Below are 16,744 nucleotides of genomic sequence, written 5' to 3'. Positions count from 1 at the left end.
GGGGGTGAGGTGGAGAGAGGGCAGTGCAGGGCGAGTGAGGAAGAGAGTTTTTTATAAAGATAGCAACCCCACCTCCAGGACGAGGCTCAGGTCTATCATACCGGAGGAGGGAGTAACCTGGGAGAGATACCAAGGAATCAGAGACATCATGAAGGAGGAAAGTTTCTGTTAAGCAGATCACGTCTGGTTTGTCAGAAGCAACCTGTATGGAGAGATCAGACAAGTTTGAGCGAAGGCCCCGGATGTTTGAGGTCCATACTGTTAAGGAAGAGGAAGGGGGAGCATCGGATACAGAACAGGGGGGGGGGGGGGGGGGGAGCGGTAGGGTAAGATGTGGAAGAGGAGGAAGAGGTAGGGATAGCTGTTCAAGGTGTGTCAGAGATTACAGAATAGCTTGGAGAAAGGGAAGAATGGGGCGGACAAAAGGTTTGATGGTGATTGGGAGAGGCGCAGTGAGGTGTTATTTGACGAGGAGGGAGAGCGAGGCAGAAGGTTGAGGGAGATGAAGGTGAAAGTTGGAAGGGGGAAGAAGCGGGGTGGGCGCTTTGAGGAGGAGGGGTGAGAGGGGAGTCTAGGAGGGGAGGAGCGAGGGAGAGTCTCGGAGGGGAGGTGTGTGGGGGGAGATTTGAAAGGAATGGGTGATTGGGAAGATTTGGAGGGGAGGGGCAAGGGGGAAGATTTGAAAGAGATGGGTGATGGGGATGATTTGGAGGGGAGGGGCAAGGGGGTAGATTTAGAGGGGAGGGGTGATGGGGAAGTTTTGGAGGGGAGGGGTGATGGGGAAGTTTTGGAGGGAAGGGGTGATGGGGAAGATTTGGAGGGGAGGGGCAAGGGGGAAGATTTGAAAGGGATGGGTGATGGGGAAGATTTGGAGAGGAGGGGCAAGGGGGAAAATTTGAAAGAGATGGGTGATGGGGAAGATTTGGAGGGGAGGGGCAAAGGGGTAGATTTGGAGTGAAGGGGTGATGGGGAAGTTTTGGAGGGAAGGGGTGATGGGGAAGATTTGGAGGGGAGGGGTGATGGGGAAGATTTGGAGGGGAGGGGTGAGATTGGATTTTGAAAAGTGTACGATTAATGGGAAACGAACATTTATTGCAAAATGAGTTTCTTGAGACATTCGAGTCAAAAATACGTTTGAGGACGCTGGAGGGAGGATGGAGTGCTGGAGAGTTTAGGGAATGAATGAAAGATGCACTATAAGGGTGATGGGGAAGACGGAAGACGGAAGACGAAGGTAGAGATGGAATTTTTTTTTGGAATGAATAGATTTGGTGAGCAAGTCGAAAGCATCCTTTTATAGAAGAAGAAGAAAAAGGTGTTATAGAATGTGACAGAATACAGGTCTTCAGGGGACAGATTAGACATTTTTTAACAACGTGATCACGTGATCACAAACAACGTGGTCGAAGAACGAACGAACAAATAAGAACGAATAAACGAATAAGAACAGAAGGAAAAAAATTATTATTATTATTTTTTTTTGAGGAGATTTTAAAACAAGGAAGTATGGGGTGAAAAGACCGGGAAAATCAGAGACCAGAAAGTAATTGCAGCGCGATCGGAGAACCGCTGAGACAAAAACAAAGCCTCAAGCCAAGGTCGAACACGGTAGCCTAGTACTACACTTAGGCCTCAGAATACGCGATACGAAAGACCGACGATTCTGTACACAGGTATGAAAAACCAACACCAAGAATACTATTAAAGACACCCCAATAGGTACATACACCGAGAGAAAGATACAGTTTCGACAAAAACACAATTGTGAAAAGTTACTTCACTTCGAAAGCGAGCGCGCATGGACAGCTTTGAAGAGAAGAGACCTCCAATCTTGCGCATGCGAATTTTTGAGGTGAAAGTTGGAAGGGGGAAGAAGGAGGGGAGGGGCAAGGAGAGGACGAGCGGACGAGCATGAAGAAGAAGACGAAGGTAGGAAATAACAGGATTTATTACTAACTACTATTGTACAAAACCAAAGAAATGGGTGATGGATTGGACGTCTCTGCAGATCTGCAGAGAAGAATGGCAGAAAATCCTCAAATCCAGGTGTGCAAAGCTTGTCGCGTCATACCCAAGAAGACTTGAGGCTGTAATCGCTGCCAAAGGTGCTTCAACTAAGTACTGAGTTAAGGGTCTGAATACTTATGTCAATGTGATATTTCAGTTTTTTCTTTTTAATAAATTTGTAAAACTTTCTAAAATCCTGTTTTCTCTTTGTCATTATGGGGTATTGAGTGTAGATTGATGAGGGGAAAAATGAATTTAAACGATTTCAGCATAAGGCTGCAACATAACAAAATGTGAAAAAAGTGAAGGGGTCTGAATACTTTCTGAATGCACTGTATTTGCTTTATTCTCAGAATCTACACATGCAATTTCGATGAAACTTCACCACAACCTTAATCACCCATGATGTACCAATGTTTGTTCAAGGCATTAGAAAAATTGGGGTCTTAAGAGGTATATGGGGTTGGGTGAGTGGGTATTTGCCCCCCAAAATAGGTATTTTTTTTGTTTGTTTGTTTAAAGTCTTATGATTATGTTGGTATGATTCTACATGCTGCCCTGTCTTCTAGCAACCATTGAAATTGGTTTAAAATACCCTTAGTCGGTGCAGTATACTGTTTATTATTCTACCAGGTGAGCGCCAAGGGTATTGCCCCTGTGCTTTTGTCATGACTTATCTTCTATATATAATTTTGGCTCCATCTCTCAATGGTGAAGAATCACTAGAAAAATTAAAAACAATTCTCGCATCCGGATTTGAATATTCACCAAAATCTAAACATTTCTTCCATGTCACATGCCCAACATGTCCACTAGGTTTTGTTGGAATATGTCTATACATTTTTCAGAGATCATGTTAAATATAATTTTTATCCCTATCACTCAATGGTGAAGAATCACTTTAAAATTCCGGCATTTGTATCCCCATCTTCACCAAAATCGAAACAATTCTACCTTGTCACACACCCAACCTGTCCACTAGGTTTCGGCCAAATACATCCAAAACATTTTAAGATATCCTGCTCACAGACAGACGGTGAAAACATAACCTCTGTCCACCTTTGGTGGCAGAGGTAATGAGGAAAAGCAGTCCTGCTAACATAGGATGAAGTACACAGTCATAGAAATTGATCTTCATTCCAATACAATATAACCCAACCTAACGAGGCACCATCCAATCTTTAACAATCTACAAAATAATGTTTTGGTAAAAACTCTTATGGCAAAAATTATTTATTTTTATTATTTTTGCAAACTTTTGTTGTAAAATATTTCCAATATGAGTACTTTTGTGCTATGCAAACCTGTATACCATATTTGAAATATTAAACAATATATATATATATATATATATATATATATATATATATACTATATATATATATATATATATATATATATATATATATATATATATATATATATATATATATATATATATATATATATATATATATATATATAGTTAATTTCATTGATACAACAACCCTGGTGTTGGGCTAGCGGCTAGGGTGCCAGCTTAGGATCCTAGGATCCTGGGTTCGAATCCCAGTAGATCGCTGAATTAACGCCAGGGGGGTTGACTCAGCCTGTCATCCTTCCGAGGTCGGCTAATTTGAGTACCAGTTCACTGGTAATTCCCTGGTTGTCGTTACAGGCGGCAAAAAGGGTTGGTGTCAGGAAGGGCATCCGGCCGTAAAACATTGCTTCAAAAAGGGGAACAAAAAACAACAACAACCACGGTTCCCGAAAAAGGCCAACCCCCGCTTTGCGGGGACAAATGGCCTCTAAAGGTGGTTTTATACAACAACAACAACAACAACAACAGGCATTTTAAGGCCATTTTCCCTGCAAGAGTGGGGGTTAGCAAAATTAGTTAGTTAATTTCATTGATAGTGGAAGGCAATAGATCCAATGTTTTTAAAAATATCTTAAAAATTGTTGCGGAGCTTTTGCTTTACTATGATGGTGACTACCTACCAAAGCAAACATCAAAAAATGGCCATATGGAGTTTTATAGATAAAATAGAAGGATAATGGAGAAAATAGGAGCAAAAGAGTAAGAAAAATGAGAATGTGAACAAATATGATAGTCAGAATCAAACCATCACCAGATGTCTTTGGTTATATGGGATCACAAAACTTAAAGACCATCAATCATGAACAGCCATTTATGTAGGGAACGCATGTGCACAGGAAAATAGTTAAAGAAACGACAATAGTCCAGGACAGCAGACAGAGCCGGAGAAACAAAGACAGAATCTGGCAACGCAAAAAACAATTTTGTCACGGTGCAAAAATACAACTTGCTGCAAAAACATAACTTGCTAGTGGGGTTTCAATGTTGATGGGGCAGCGGCTGAGTTTTGGGGTGGGGGCGGGGGTTGGGGGGACGGCTTATTGAGGAGTGGGCAAAGAGCCAGGCAGCTGGGTACACAAGGCGCGTGGACCTCCATTTCTCCACGCCGCCCCTTGGACTCCCCAACGCTCACTCTGCCGGCCTGGTGTCCCAACCTAATGAATAACAGGCGTTTGGGCTTTGGGTTTTGAAGCGGAGGTGAACGTCAAAGACAGCAGCAGCTCCAGGTGCTTTCCGAAAGCATACGATGTCAGGACGGCAGACTCGTAAGCGGGAAAATTACAAAGGTCCATTTACATGAAGAAAGTTATTTGACAACAAAAGTAGCAATCATTGTCAGTCGGTGAGAAAGTTGTCCACCGGGGATTATATCATCCAATATAACACCAAAATCTATCCATCTTGAATTTCAGGAAGTTCAGGAAAAGGCTATTGAATTTATTTAGTATTAATAATAATACAGTAATGGTAAGTATAATAAACAGGAGCTACATAAAGTTAAAAATTAATGTAATAACAGCCTTACCTAATGATCAAAATAATTTCGATATTCAGCCTTCTTGAGAAGGTTCGATAAAAAGGAACGTTTCCCTTCCTACAATCAATTGGACTGCATCGTGTTACAAAACCTACACCAGCCTGTTATCGGCATCACCTACAGGAATACACGATGATGAAGGGATGTAGTAATATGCTGCACGGCTGCTGCCACAAAATAACTTTTGATAGATATTTACACAAAATGGAAGTAAATGAAAACTGAAGTAATCGTTCTTCACCTCGTAAGCACTCTTAAAACAAACGTTTAAAAACTTGCGCTGCAATAAAGGGAATCAAACGGAAAACATGAAAAAACTTTATGTTACAGATGCAACAAAGCTAAGCCATGCAGTACACTGCACAAAGTTGGTGTAGATCTACCCCATCCCATCGATCAACCCCACCTCTGAGAATTTTTCAATGACCACTTCCTCTTTCCACACGCAACAACCTGCAATCATAATCACAGTGACCCCTGACACTTATTGCAAATCCAAGCTGCAATAACCAAAATGATAAGATTTGCTTCCAAAAATAACGAGGGGAATCTTAAAAGAAAAAGGATTTATTTTGTGCAAACAAGAGTCCATTATTTTTTTTAACCACCTGTCATTTGCAAATAAGACAACAAAAAGTCTGACACAATAACAAAGATAACGCAAGTACTGTATATTATAATAAACCTATAACAGTGCCAAAGCATTTACACAATAACTACCAGTGGCGGCAAGAGGGGTGGGGGTAGGTGGAACGGCATTTGGAGGGCGAGGAGGAGGGAGAATGGGGGGGGGGGGGGGGAAGAAGGAGGGGGCGGGAGTGAGAAAGAAGAGAAGGAGCTTAAGGTTTGGTTTAGAAACCATTCTGCCAATACCTACACCCTGTGCACAACACGGAATCGATGAAACTCCATCACCACAAATGTATCAGCTGCCAGGACCGTTAATAGCAGTGATCAATCGTCAATGCAGCATTCGTGACAACTGTGGTTGTGGTGCAGAAATCAACGTCGACATGGCAGATCTCTGTATAAAGGTGTCTGCAAAGTAGCTGTTCGGCGTAGTTAGCTGCTGGCCTCAACAACTGACTTCAGCTCAGTAACAACTCCTTCCAATTCCTTCTCCAAAGTAAACAGCAATCCTGCACAGCAAGATATGAGGTCGGACATGAACTATGACATTCTGCAGAACATATGGAATCGTTATTCATGGTACGTACATTTAGGCAGAGATCCATATCAACTGAAGTTGAGGCATTACATCATACAGAAGGATATGAGAGGAACCTCAACACAAGAGGTGGCCATTAGGTCCATCAAACCTGTGCAATCGTGCTAAGTACCCTCCTATCCATACAACTTACAGATACCTATCTAACTCAATTACAAAACGATCTCCCGTCTCTGCTGTCGTTACCTTTGCAGTGAGACTATTATATGCATTGACTACTCTGAATTAATGGCCTCTGCCTTCCTACCATCCTAACTCTCCTTCCTTAATATGAAACTGTGGCCCCTGGACCTGTCAGTGTGCTGAAAACCCTTCTGCACTTATCCCTTCTATACCCTTCAATATCTTAAACACTTTTATTAGTTTCCCTCATAATCACCTCCTTTCTAATCTAAAACTCCTGTCTCTTTCAGCCGCTCCTCATAACGTAGTGCAGCTAGGCCTGGGATCAACGTAGTTGCTTTATGTTGTACGCTAATTATGGCACATATATTCTTACTCCGATGTGGTGACAAAAATGCACCCAATATCATAAATGAGGCCTCACTAAATTTATTTACAGTGTTAATACTACCATTTTTGATTTGCAATTTATCCCCCCATGAGTACAGTGAAACCTAAAACCCAATTAGCTTTACCTATAGTTGTCAGCTCACCCTCCACACCCACCCACCTCCATATATATTACCAACCCCAGGTCCTTCTCCTGTGTGACACCATCTAACATTGCCTCTTGCATCATGCAATCCCTATTTTCATTATTCCTACCCATCCCCAACACCTTACATTTATTGATGTTAAACTGCGTCTGACAATCTTTGCCCAACCTATTGAAGGATCTAGACTTTCCTGAATCTGATCAATCACCTCTTTGCTGCCTATCTTAACTCTAAGCGTTGTATATTTTACAAGTTTGGAACCTGGACTGTTAACCCAACTGTCAAAATCATTGATGTAAATTATGAATAACTAGTAAAAAAAAAAAAGGCTCGTCAAAAATGACTTTTTTTTGCCTACTCGTATAAGAGTGAACACATAGAACATATAATAAAGGGAGCGGGAGACAAGAGGGTGAGAGAGGGAAACACAACAGTAGAGAACATGGAAATCAGGAGATCTGTGGAAGAGAGAGGGCTGGAGCAGGGTACATGGGATAAACAAGATGGACACTACAGGGGATTTCAGGAAAGAAAACGGAATTTGAAGGAGGTGGATTTCGGGTGTATTAACGGGGGTAGAAAAGATCAAGGTTTTGGATGGGGGAAGATAAGAGATGGTGGTGAACAGCTGTTTTGAAGACCTGGACAGATGAGGGATTGAAGAGAGCGAGGGATTTTTTTTCCAGAGGCGGGGAAAAAGAGGAATGAAAGAGTGAAGGTGAGCACAGAGTCTTGATTTTGGCAGTTTCACCAGAAGAGAGTTGCTGGCAGTTCTTGTGCATCCTGAAGGAATATTTGCAGGGCAGAGTACAGACAAAGCAGGGGATGCAAGGCTGGAGAGGAGTCGGTAGAAGAATGATTCTAAAAGCCTTGGTTTCTACAGCATAAAGCCGAGCTAGGTGCGAGGCAGGAGCACCAGCCCAGAGGGGAGAGCAGTACTCCATCAAACTGCAGATGAAAGCTTTGTATTTGGTGAGAAGCTCAGTAGTGCTAAGAAAGGAGGATGCCCAGTTGGCGACTGGCTTTGAAGGCGATCTTGGAAATGTGGTTTCCCCAGGAAATATCATGGCAGACAGTGAGACCCAAAAGCTTGAGTGACAGAACTTCTTTGAGAGGATTGTTGAGAAAGTAGATGGGAGGGTTTTCCAGATGGTCTTTTCAGAGAGACAGTAAGAGTGTGAGATTTGTTAGGATTGAAAGACATGTTCTACTTTTTGACCAGTTTGTGATTTTATCCAGGTCTGCAGAGAATGAAGAGGCTGCTGCCCTGCCGATTTGAGGGATGAGATATGGAGCGGCGTAGGGTGCAGTCATAAGTTTATTTGACGGTGCAGCCTCGTGAGCATGGCACAGTCTGAAGCCTTGGTCTCGTGTGAGGGGTGCTTATATCTTCTTTATTAGACATCTTACAGACGTCAATGAACACGTTTTATTCTGTGCACATTGCACATCATGTGCAGTGAATTTCACTTCCCTGCGCCTTGTTTTTTGTTTTTTTTTAAATAAAATAACAAACGCTTCTATACACCGCCCATGAGGCTTGGTTTGCAAGCCACCGTCTACAATTCCAATAGAAGAGACATAATTACTCTTATGGAAAATGTTTTTCGAGTTTGTTTTATCCTCAAAAATAGACCGTAGTAGTGAACACACATTCATGTGAAAAGATCGGCCTCTAAAACCTACCCTTATGAAGGGGGACAGACATCAGTACAAACACACAAACTGACATTGCGTTTTATATTGTAGATACTGGTCCAAGTACTGAAACCTGAAGTTCCCATTACTTACATCGTCCAAGCCGAATATCCTCCCATTCATATGAAGTCTTTGCTTCATGTTACTAAGGCAGTTTCCAAACCAGTTAGCTACTCGTAGAGACCTTGCCATAGCCAACAGCCTTCTACGTGGTACCTTATCAAAAGGTACCACATACAGTCACGTGAAAAAGTAAGTACACCCCATGTAAAGTTTTGACTTTTTCAACATACAGCTATTTGATCTTCATTTCAACAATATTGATAGATAAAGGTGATATAATATAACAAATATCATGAAACATTTACATTTTGTTGTCCATTGTATAATTTAAATAAACATAAATGCAAATTTCGCATGTGGAAAAAGTAAGTACACCCCCACATTTATCACTACTTCAAATACCTAAAATTAGATTCAGGTGCACAAGCTCAGGTGCAAATGATTAGAACATCGTTGGAGAGGATCTTGGAGGAACCTGTCTTATTTAAACCTCAGACATTTCGTTTGGTTTGCTCTTTGTTGATGAAGTGTGCGGCGTCACCATGCCGAGATCAAAAGAGCTCTCGGAGGCCTTCAGAAAGAAGGTTCTGGGAAGTCTGGGAAGTGCCACATGCCTACGAGTCTGGGAAGGGATTTAAAAAGATCTCCAAACAATTTGAAATCAATTATTCGACTGTCTGGAAGATCATCTGCAAGTGGAGAAGATTCCAAACAACTGCCAACTTGTTCAGGCCAGGCTGCCCCAGCAAGTTCAGCCCGAGAGCAGCCCGCAAGATGCTGAAAGAAGTCTCTAAGAACCCCAGAATGTCATCACGGGACCTACAGGTAGCTCTTGCCACTGTTGATGTCAAAGTACACGAGTCCACCATTAGAAAGAGGCTGCACAAATTTGATCTACATGGGAGGTATGCCAGGAGGAAACCTTTGCTGTCCAGAAAGAACATCAGGGCAAGACTAAAGTTTGCCACTGAACACCTAGGCAAAGACCAGCACTTCTGGAACAATGTGCTCTGGACAGATGAGTCAAAGGTAGAGCTATTTGGCCACAGTACCAGAAGACATGTTTGGTGAAAACCAAAGACAGCATTTGACCACAAGAACCTGATACCAACTGTAAAGCATGGTGGTGGAAATATTATGGTTTGGGGCAGCTTTGCTGAATCAGGGCCTGGGCCGCTCACCATCATAGAATCCACTATGAATTCTTCATTGTACCAGAGGGTGCTTGAGGATAATGTGAGGCCATCTGTCGGAAAGTTGAAGCTCAACCGAAGGTGGACCTTGCAACATGACAATGACCCAAAACAAACCAGTAAATCCACCAAGGAATGGCTGAAAAGAAATGAAATGGAGGGTTCTGGAATGGCCAAGTCAAATCCCGCATCTAAATCCCATCGAGATGTTGTGGGGGGATTTGAAACGAGCTGTGCATGCAAGAAACCCCTCAAACATCGCACAGCTGAAAGAATTCTGCATGGAGGATTGAGCAAAAATTTCTCCCAGTCGATGTCAGAGACTGGTAGACAGTTATAAGAAACGCCTACTTGAGGTCGTTTCTGCCAATGGGGGCAATACCACCTATTAGAGCCAAGGGTGTACTTACTTTTTCCACATGCAAAATTTGCATTTATGTTTATTTAAATTATACAATGGACTACAAAATGCAAATGTTTCATGATATTTGTTATATTATATCACCTTTATCTATCAATATTGTTGAAATGAATATCAAATAGCTGTATGTTGAAATATGTTGAAAAAGTCAAAACTTTACATGGGGTGTACTTACTTTTTCACGTGACTGTATAAGGCAACCCTTCCATCTGAGCCATTCGTATTGACTCACCTGTATTGGTGGAACTGCTTGCAATAAATGTAACAACCAAGGGCAATCGGTTGAAGTGCACAACCTGTTGGAGATAAATGATCATTAGACCAGTGCATTCCTCAAGTTGTAATTGCCAACTATCTACATGTACTGGTGGCAACAGTTTTGTTTGTCGGTCTGTCTGGCTTTATCTCCCTACCTGGCAGTGAGTGTAGTAACAGACAATGCTTTGGTTTTTGGAGAGTCCCATTTTGCTGCTCTGATCCGTAGCTGGAGCAAATGTTCCAAGGAAAGCGGGTCTCAAGGCATGATCCACACTGTCATTTGCCACTGCACGGTATGAACAACCATTGGTAAGCAAATGACTAACAAGCTCCATAATATCATATAATTTTATATAGAAATTAATTTAAAATTTTCACATTTTGACATTGGCCTAAGGCTAATGGTATGTTTACATAAATTAAATGCAGGAAAAAGTTGTAATAACATGACATCTTGATACACAATTTAAAATTGAGGCCAAATTTAACGGAAGAAGAAGAAGAAGAATGCACACTTTAGATCTGGATAAGAATAAATGCCTTTAGGCAAGAAAAGTCTGGTGAAGGCAAAAACCCTGAACAATGTTTTTGACAAGGAACAATCATTGGGACAAACATTGTCTGCTGAACATGGGATGCATTATTCAAAACAAACATTTCAATTTTGGGCACAGAAGCACACATGCAGGTGCGCCTACGCAAACCACACTGGCTGTGTCATCAGATGCGGACCACATTATCACCAATGTTTTGGCTTCTTTAGCAATATTCGCCTCTGATGGGGCAGAACACAATCAATACAGCATCTCCATGAGGCGAGTCATGAGTCGAGGCGAGTCATGAGTCGAGGCGAGTCATGAGTCGAGGCGAGTGATCATGAGGCGAGTGGGGTGCGATTGGAGGTGAGTATGAGGAATTGGAGAGGAGTGTGAGGGATTGGAGAGGGGCTAGGGGTTGGAGAGGAGCGAGGGGTTGGAGAGGAGCGAGGGGTTGGAGAGTGAGGGACGATTGGAGAGGAGAGTGAGGAGCGATTGGAGAGGCAAGTGAGGAGCGATTGGAGAGGAGTGTGAGGAGGTATTGGAGAGGCATGTGAGGAGGTATTGGAGAGGCGTGTGAGGAGGTATTGGAGAGGAGTGTGAGGAGGTATTGGAGAGGAGTGTGAGGAGAAGTGGCATTGGAGAGGCGTGAGGGTGGAGAGGAGTGAGGGGTCACATATTATGTGAAATAAATAAATTGTGTTCATTTCACACCATTTCTGGATCTGATGAATTGAAAGTAACCATTTTGTAAAATGTAATGTGCAGCATCTAAATCAAGATGTCGAAATGTCACACACGTCCATGCCCGTGGGATTCCCAAGGGTGACCCCACTAGTTACCAATGTTTTGGCTTCTTTAGCAATATTCGCCTCTGATGGGGCAGAACACAATCAATACGGCATCTCCATTTAGCGAGAATACCTGAGATAAAAATAATGCATCAAAGAGGATCCAGTGCAACTCTCACATCCTTATGCAAGGATATCACACTGCATTATTATCGAAGTATCTGCTTTTGTGTCTGTCTGTCTGTCTGTCTTCTATGCACTCCTGAACCGCTGGACGGAATTATTTGAAAACTGGTGGTTTTATTCGGGTTGTGAACGCAAAGGTCTTATGCAGGAAAATAAATCTGTAGTCCCATGGGTTCAAGGAGGGGGAAGCACTCTAGTTCTCTCTAATGTAAATGTGTATAACAAAGGGTCACTCCCGGTGGGGATGGGTATTGCAAGTCATCCCTTCTGTATTTCTGGGGGAATTAAACCATCCGTTAGGACGGGTTACTCGTTATTTGTAAAAAAAAAATAAACAATCAATAGATGTCCTCCTATTACCCTCTGAATGCAAGCAGACAGGACACTGAGCTTAACGTCATTCTGAGGGATGGCGCACTTTATGAAGCAACAGCCGACATGTGAAACACCAATCAGAGTTTGTAGGAATCAAACCCAGACTAGACGTCTCAAAGTTCAAGTTCACTCTTTCTGCACTATCAGGTCTGACTACAAAACATAAAATAAGCACATCAACAAATCAAGTCAGCAAATATGATGTAACATCTATACTATAAAATTAACAGTGTGTGTGTTTGTGTGTGTGTGTGTGTGTTTGTGTGTGTGTGTGTGTGTGTGTGTGTGTCCTTCCGTCTGAGTTTCACCCATTGGTTGGGCAGTTTGCCTGACTTCAATCACAATTTATACACGATGGGCGCCATGTTGGTGCATACTGCTATGCAAAGTTAAAGACATCTTCGGAGCTGTGATATTCACAATCGCAACGCCCTCCCGACAAGTTTTTCCTTTCGTGTAAAATGACCAAAGCAACAGTTAAAAGTAATTTGAGCTGATGGGCATCACGGGCCTTGCGAAGATAGGCCTCAGTAATCAGAGCAGTGGTATATTGTCTATACACCGCCAGAATAACGATGTAACATTCTCTCAAGAAGGGCTTTTACCACGAAGGTTACGCAAGTCCTTGCTATTATTTCCGACTATTCTATCTATACCATAAAAGGCACCGCACGTGCATCCATCTGCCCCGTCACGCTTTATTTTAAAGGGTTCCTGCTGTTACTGGGTGAGAAATGGTACCCCCATCACTGTCGGGTGGTCGACGTAATCACCCTATTATTGTAGGTGTAGTGAGGCAATCACCCAATGGATATCCTGCGAGTACAACACAAACCAAGCACCTCCACCACACTCCACACTTACAGCACCCAATCTGCACCATGCAAACAAATCACCACTACTAATATATTCGGCAATGGACAAGATAAACTGCTGTCCAGATACTTGGAAAATCACATTTAACGTCGGCAAGTCCCAGACTTTGTCTCCCCACAAGGTTCGACACTCACACTATCTAATCCACTTCTCTGTATAGCCACTTGCAGAGGTGCAGTGCCTGGAACTCCTTGGTCTCACAATCTGCCACAAGCTCATTTCTGGCAGTATAATTCCTCCAAACTGACACCAAAGGCCATCCAGGTATTCTCCGTATCACCGAAGCATTCCTGAGCTGCACGAAGCTCATTAGTGCACAAGGCTTTCATCGGAACTACATGGAGTATGGCTCCCTACTTTGTGCTGGTACACTTATTTTCCACCTTGCTCCTCTTAAGGCAACTGAAAACGAGGCCTTCTGCACCATTGCAATCACAAGACTACAGTGACGTCGATAGCATGTCATCACAAATCCCCACGCTTTCCACCTAAAGCAAAGTTGAAAGAGTAAAAGATTCCACCAGGAATGATCCAATATCAAATTTTGAGGTAAAAATTTCCCGTTTTGACCCCTGTGACCACCCCACCCCCTTGGAGCATGAACTGTGGGTCAAATCCCAAAAATCGTTACATCATTCATGCGCTCCGTATTGTCCCAATTGTGAAATCATCTTCCTGTGTCCTTTGTCTCATCTTCGTTATTTCAGTCTTTAAAATGCAATGCCCATCACCACCTCATGACCACACCCATTCACATCCACGTCATCTTAAAACACATACACAGTCTTCATCAATGATCTCTCTGACTCTCTTGAAAATCCTCTCTATCTCTTTGCTGATGACTCCACTCTCTGCCGCTCCATTCCTCTTCCCTCAGATCGGCAGTCTGCAGCCTCCTCACTCTCTGAAGACTTGGACAAAATCACAGACTGGTCAAACAAGTGGAACATGTCTTTCAATCCTGACAAATCTCACACTCTTACTATGTCTCTCCGAAAAGATCGACTGGACAACCCTCCCATCTACTTTCTCAACAATCCTCTCCAAGAAGTTCTGTCGCTCAAGCTTTTTGGTCTCACTATCTGCCATGATCTTTCTTGGGAAAACCACATTTCCAAGCTGGCCTCCAAAGCCAGTCGCCGACTGGGCATCCTCCGTCGTGCGAAGTCCTTCCTCGGCACACCTGAGCTCCTCACCACATACAAGGCTTTCATCCGCAGCTCAATGGAATACTGTTCTCCCCTATGGGCCGGTGCTCCTGCCTCACACCTAGCTCGGCTTCACGCTGTTGAAACCAAAGCTTTCAGAATTATTGGAATCTCCCGCGATGAAGCTATCTCTGAGGGCCTTTCACTCACTCACTCACCGCAGGCAGGTAGGTGGTCTTTCTGTCTTCTACCGACTCCTCTCCGGCCTTGCACCCCCAGCTCTCTCTGTGCTCTGTCCCCCAAATATTCCTACAGGTCGCACAAGATCTGCCAGCAACCCTCTGATGGTTAAACTGCCGAAATCTCGGCTCTCTGCTCACCTTCACTCTTTCATTCCTCTTTTCTCCCGCCTCTGGAACAAACTCCCTCACTCCCTTCAATCCCACCCCTCCCTCCAGGTCTTTAAAACAGCTGTTCACCACCATCTCTTATCTTCCCCTAATCCAAAACCTTGATCTTTTCTACCCCCGCTAATTCACCCCAGATCCACCTTGTTTGAAATTCCAACTTCTTTCCTGGAAGTCCTGGCAGTGTCCATATGTTTTATACCTCTCCCACCGCCCCCTTCCCATGCCCTCCCCCCCAAAGCCCTCGCCCTCTCTCAGATCTCTCGATGTCTCCATGTCTCTCGGTCCCTGCTCTCAAATGTTGTGTTTGTGTCCTTCCCCCTCTCTCCCCATCTTGTCTACCACTCCCGATGTTATATGTTTTATGTGTCGGTTTGTCTTTCTGTGTGATTAATGTTCGCTCTTTCACGAGCCTCGATCTTGTATACAAAAAAAAATTACAAATTCACATTATGTTCCTCTTCAAACCATCGTTATCTGGTTTTGTGTTATTCTACCTTATGCATGTCCGTCACTCCCCCACCCCATACCCTGGTCGTTTTTACACCTGCTGCACATTGTCATTTAGCTCTTCCATGAGCCTGACCCTTGTATAATATAAAATAAAGAAATACAAAATAAAAAAACTAGAACGGCACTCGGTGGAGTGCAAAACTTCCACCAGGCTGAACAGTTTACGTTTTGTATCCCACTGATTGGCCGGATCTGTATCCTTCTCAATGGTGAAGAATCACTTGGGAAAAATTTTTTTAAATCATATCTGGATCCGGGTGCAGATCGTCACCAAAATCAAATCAATTTGTCCTTGTAATACACCCAACCTGTCCACCAGGTTTCTTCAAATCCGTCCATATCTTTTTGAGATATCCTGCTCACAGACAGACGTGAAAACATAACCGGGTGGTGGTCAAAATAAACAAAACAGCAATTAAGCTGTTTATATGAGTTTATATGAGTAGCAATAAAATATACAAGTATAAAATAGTGATACGATTAAACAACAAACCCACTCCACAGCAACCTGCAGTCATGCCACACAACTTCTGACCAACCGCACAACTCTCTCGCTTCCACTGCGAGAAATGCGTCTACAAACTTCTTACATATCCACACTGAACCTCTCATTGAAACTTGAGCTACCTTTTCCCATGCATTCCACCTCACTCTTCCAGACCCTAAGCAGAGACAGAAAGGCAAAAAAAAAAAAGATCGACCAACATATCTTCGACATTCCACTTCAAATCTCTGGCAATAAACCCTCTCTCGCTACATTCCACTGCAAGTTCACTGTATCTTACCTTTTCCTTCTCATACACTTACTCCACATTCTAACATACACACAAATTTAAATTGCAAAAAAAAAAAAATATATGTATATATGTATATATGTATATATGTATATATGTGTGTGTGTGTATATATATATATATATATATATATATATATATATATATATATATATATATATATATATATATATATATATATATATATATATATATACATGAAAGCCCGCTTGGAGTTTGCAAAGAAGCACCTAAAAGGACTCTCAGACTGTGAGAAACAAGATTCTGTGGGCTTTCATGTGTCTTTCACTGAGGAGAGGCTTCCGTCTGGCCACTCTGCCATAAAGCCCAGATCTGTGGAGTGTTGCAGTGATGGTTGTCCTTCTGGAAGTTTCTCCCATCTCCACACAGGATCTCTGGAGATCAGCCAGAGTGACCATCGGGTTCTTGGTCACCTCTCTTACCAAGGCCCTTCTTCCCCGATTGCTCAGTTTGGCCGGACGGCCAGCTCTAGGAAGAGTCCAGGTTGTTCCAAACTTCTTCCATTTAAGAATTATAGAGGCCACTGTGCTCACGGGAACCTTCAATGCAGCAGACATTTTTTTTGTAGGCTTCCCCAAATCTGTGCCTCGACACAATCCTGTCTCTGAGCTCTGCAGGCAGTTCCTTCGACCTCATGGCTTGGTTTTTGCTCTGATATGCATTGTCAGCTGTG

The 16,744-nt window shown here is 42.9% G+C and overlaps 1 protein-coding gene across 3 annotated transcripts in view; it reads right to left on the bottom strand.

The window, feature by feature from the left end:
* Nucleotides 1-5,455: 5,455 nt before the first annotated feature.
* Nucleotides 5,456-16,744, bottom strand: part of LAMTOR3 (late endosomal/lysosomal adaptor, MAPK and MTOR activator 3) — a 45,150-nt gene continuing 33,861 nt past the window's right edge. For all 3 annotated transcript variants that reach the window (XM_068113113.2, XM_068113114.2, XM_068113112.2), the window contains 3 exons: nucleotides 10,580-10,710; nucleotides 10,399-10,462; nucleotides 5,456-6,043 (listed from right to left, as the gene is read on the bottom strand). In XM_068113113.2, coding sequence (XP_067969214.1) covers nucleotides 5,967-6,043; nucleotides 10,399-10,462; nucleotides 10,580-10,710 — 272 coding nt within the window. In that variant the 3' untranslated portion in view covers nucleotides 5,456-5,966. The remainder of the gene's footprint in view (nucleotides 6,044-10,398; nucleotides 10,463-10,579; nucleotides 10,711-16,744) is intronic.

This window comes from Myxine glutinosa, chromosome 4 (assembly GCF_964187855.1).
Source record: "Myxine glutinosa chromosome 4, kmMyxGlut1.1, whole genome shotgun sequence".
NCBI classification, from domain to species: domain Eukaryota; kingdom Metazoa; phylum Chordata; class Myxini; order Myxiniformes; family Myxinidae; genus Myxine; species Myxine glutinosa.
This window is presented reverse-complemented; position numbering and strand designations above follow the sequence as displayed.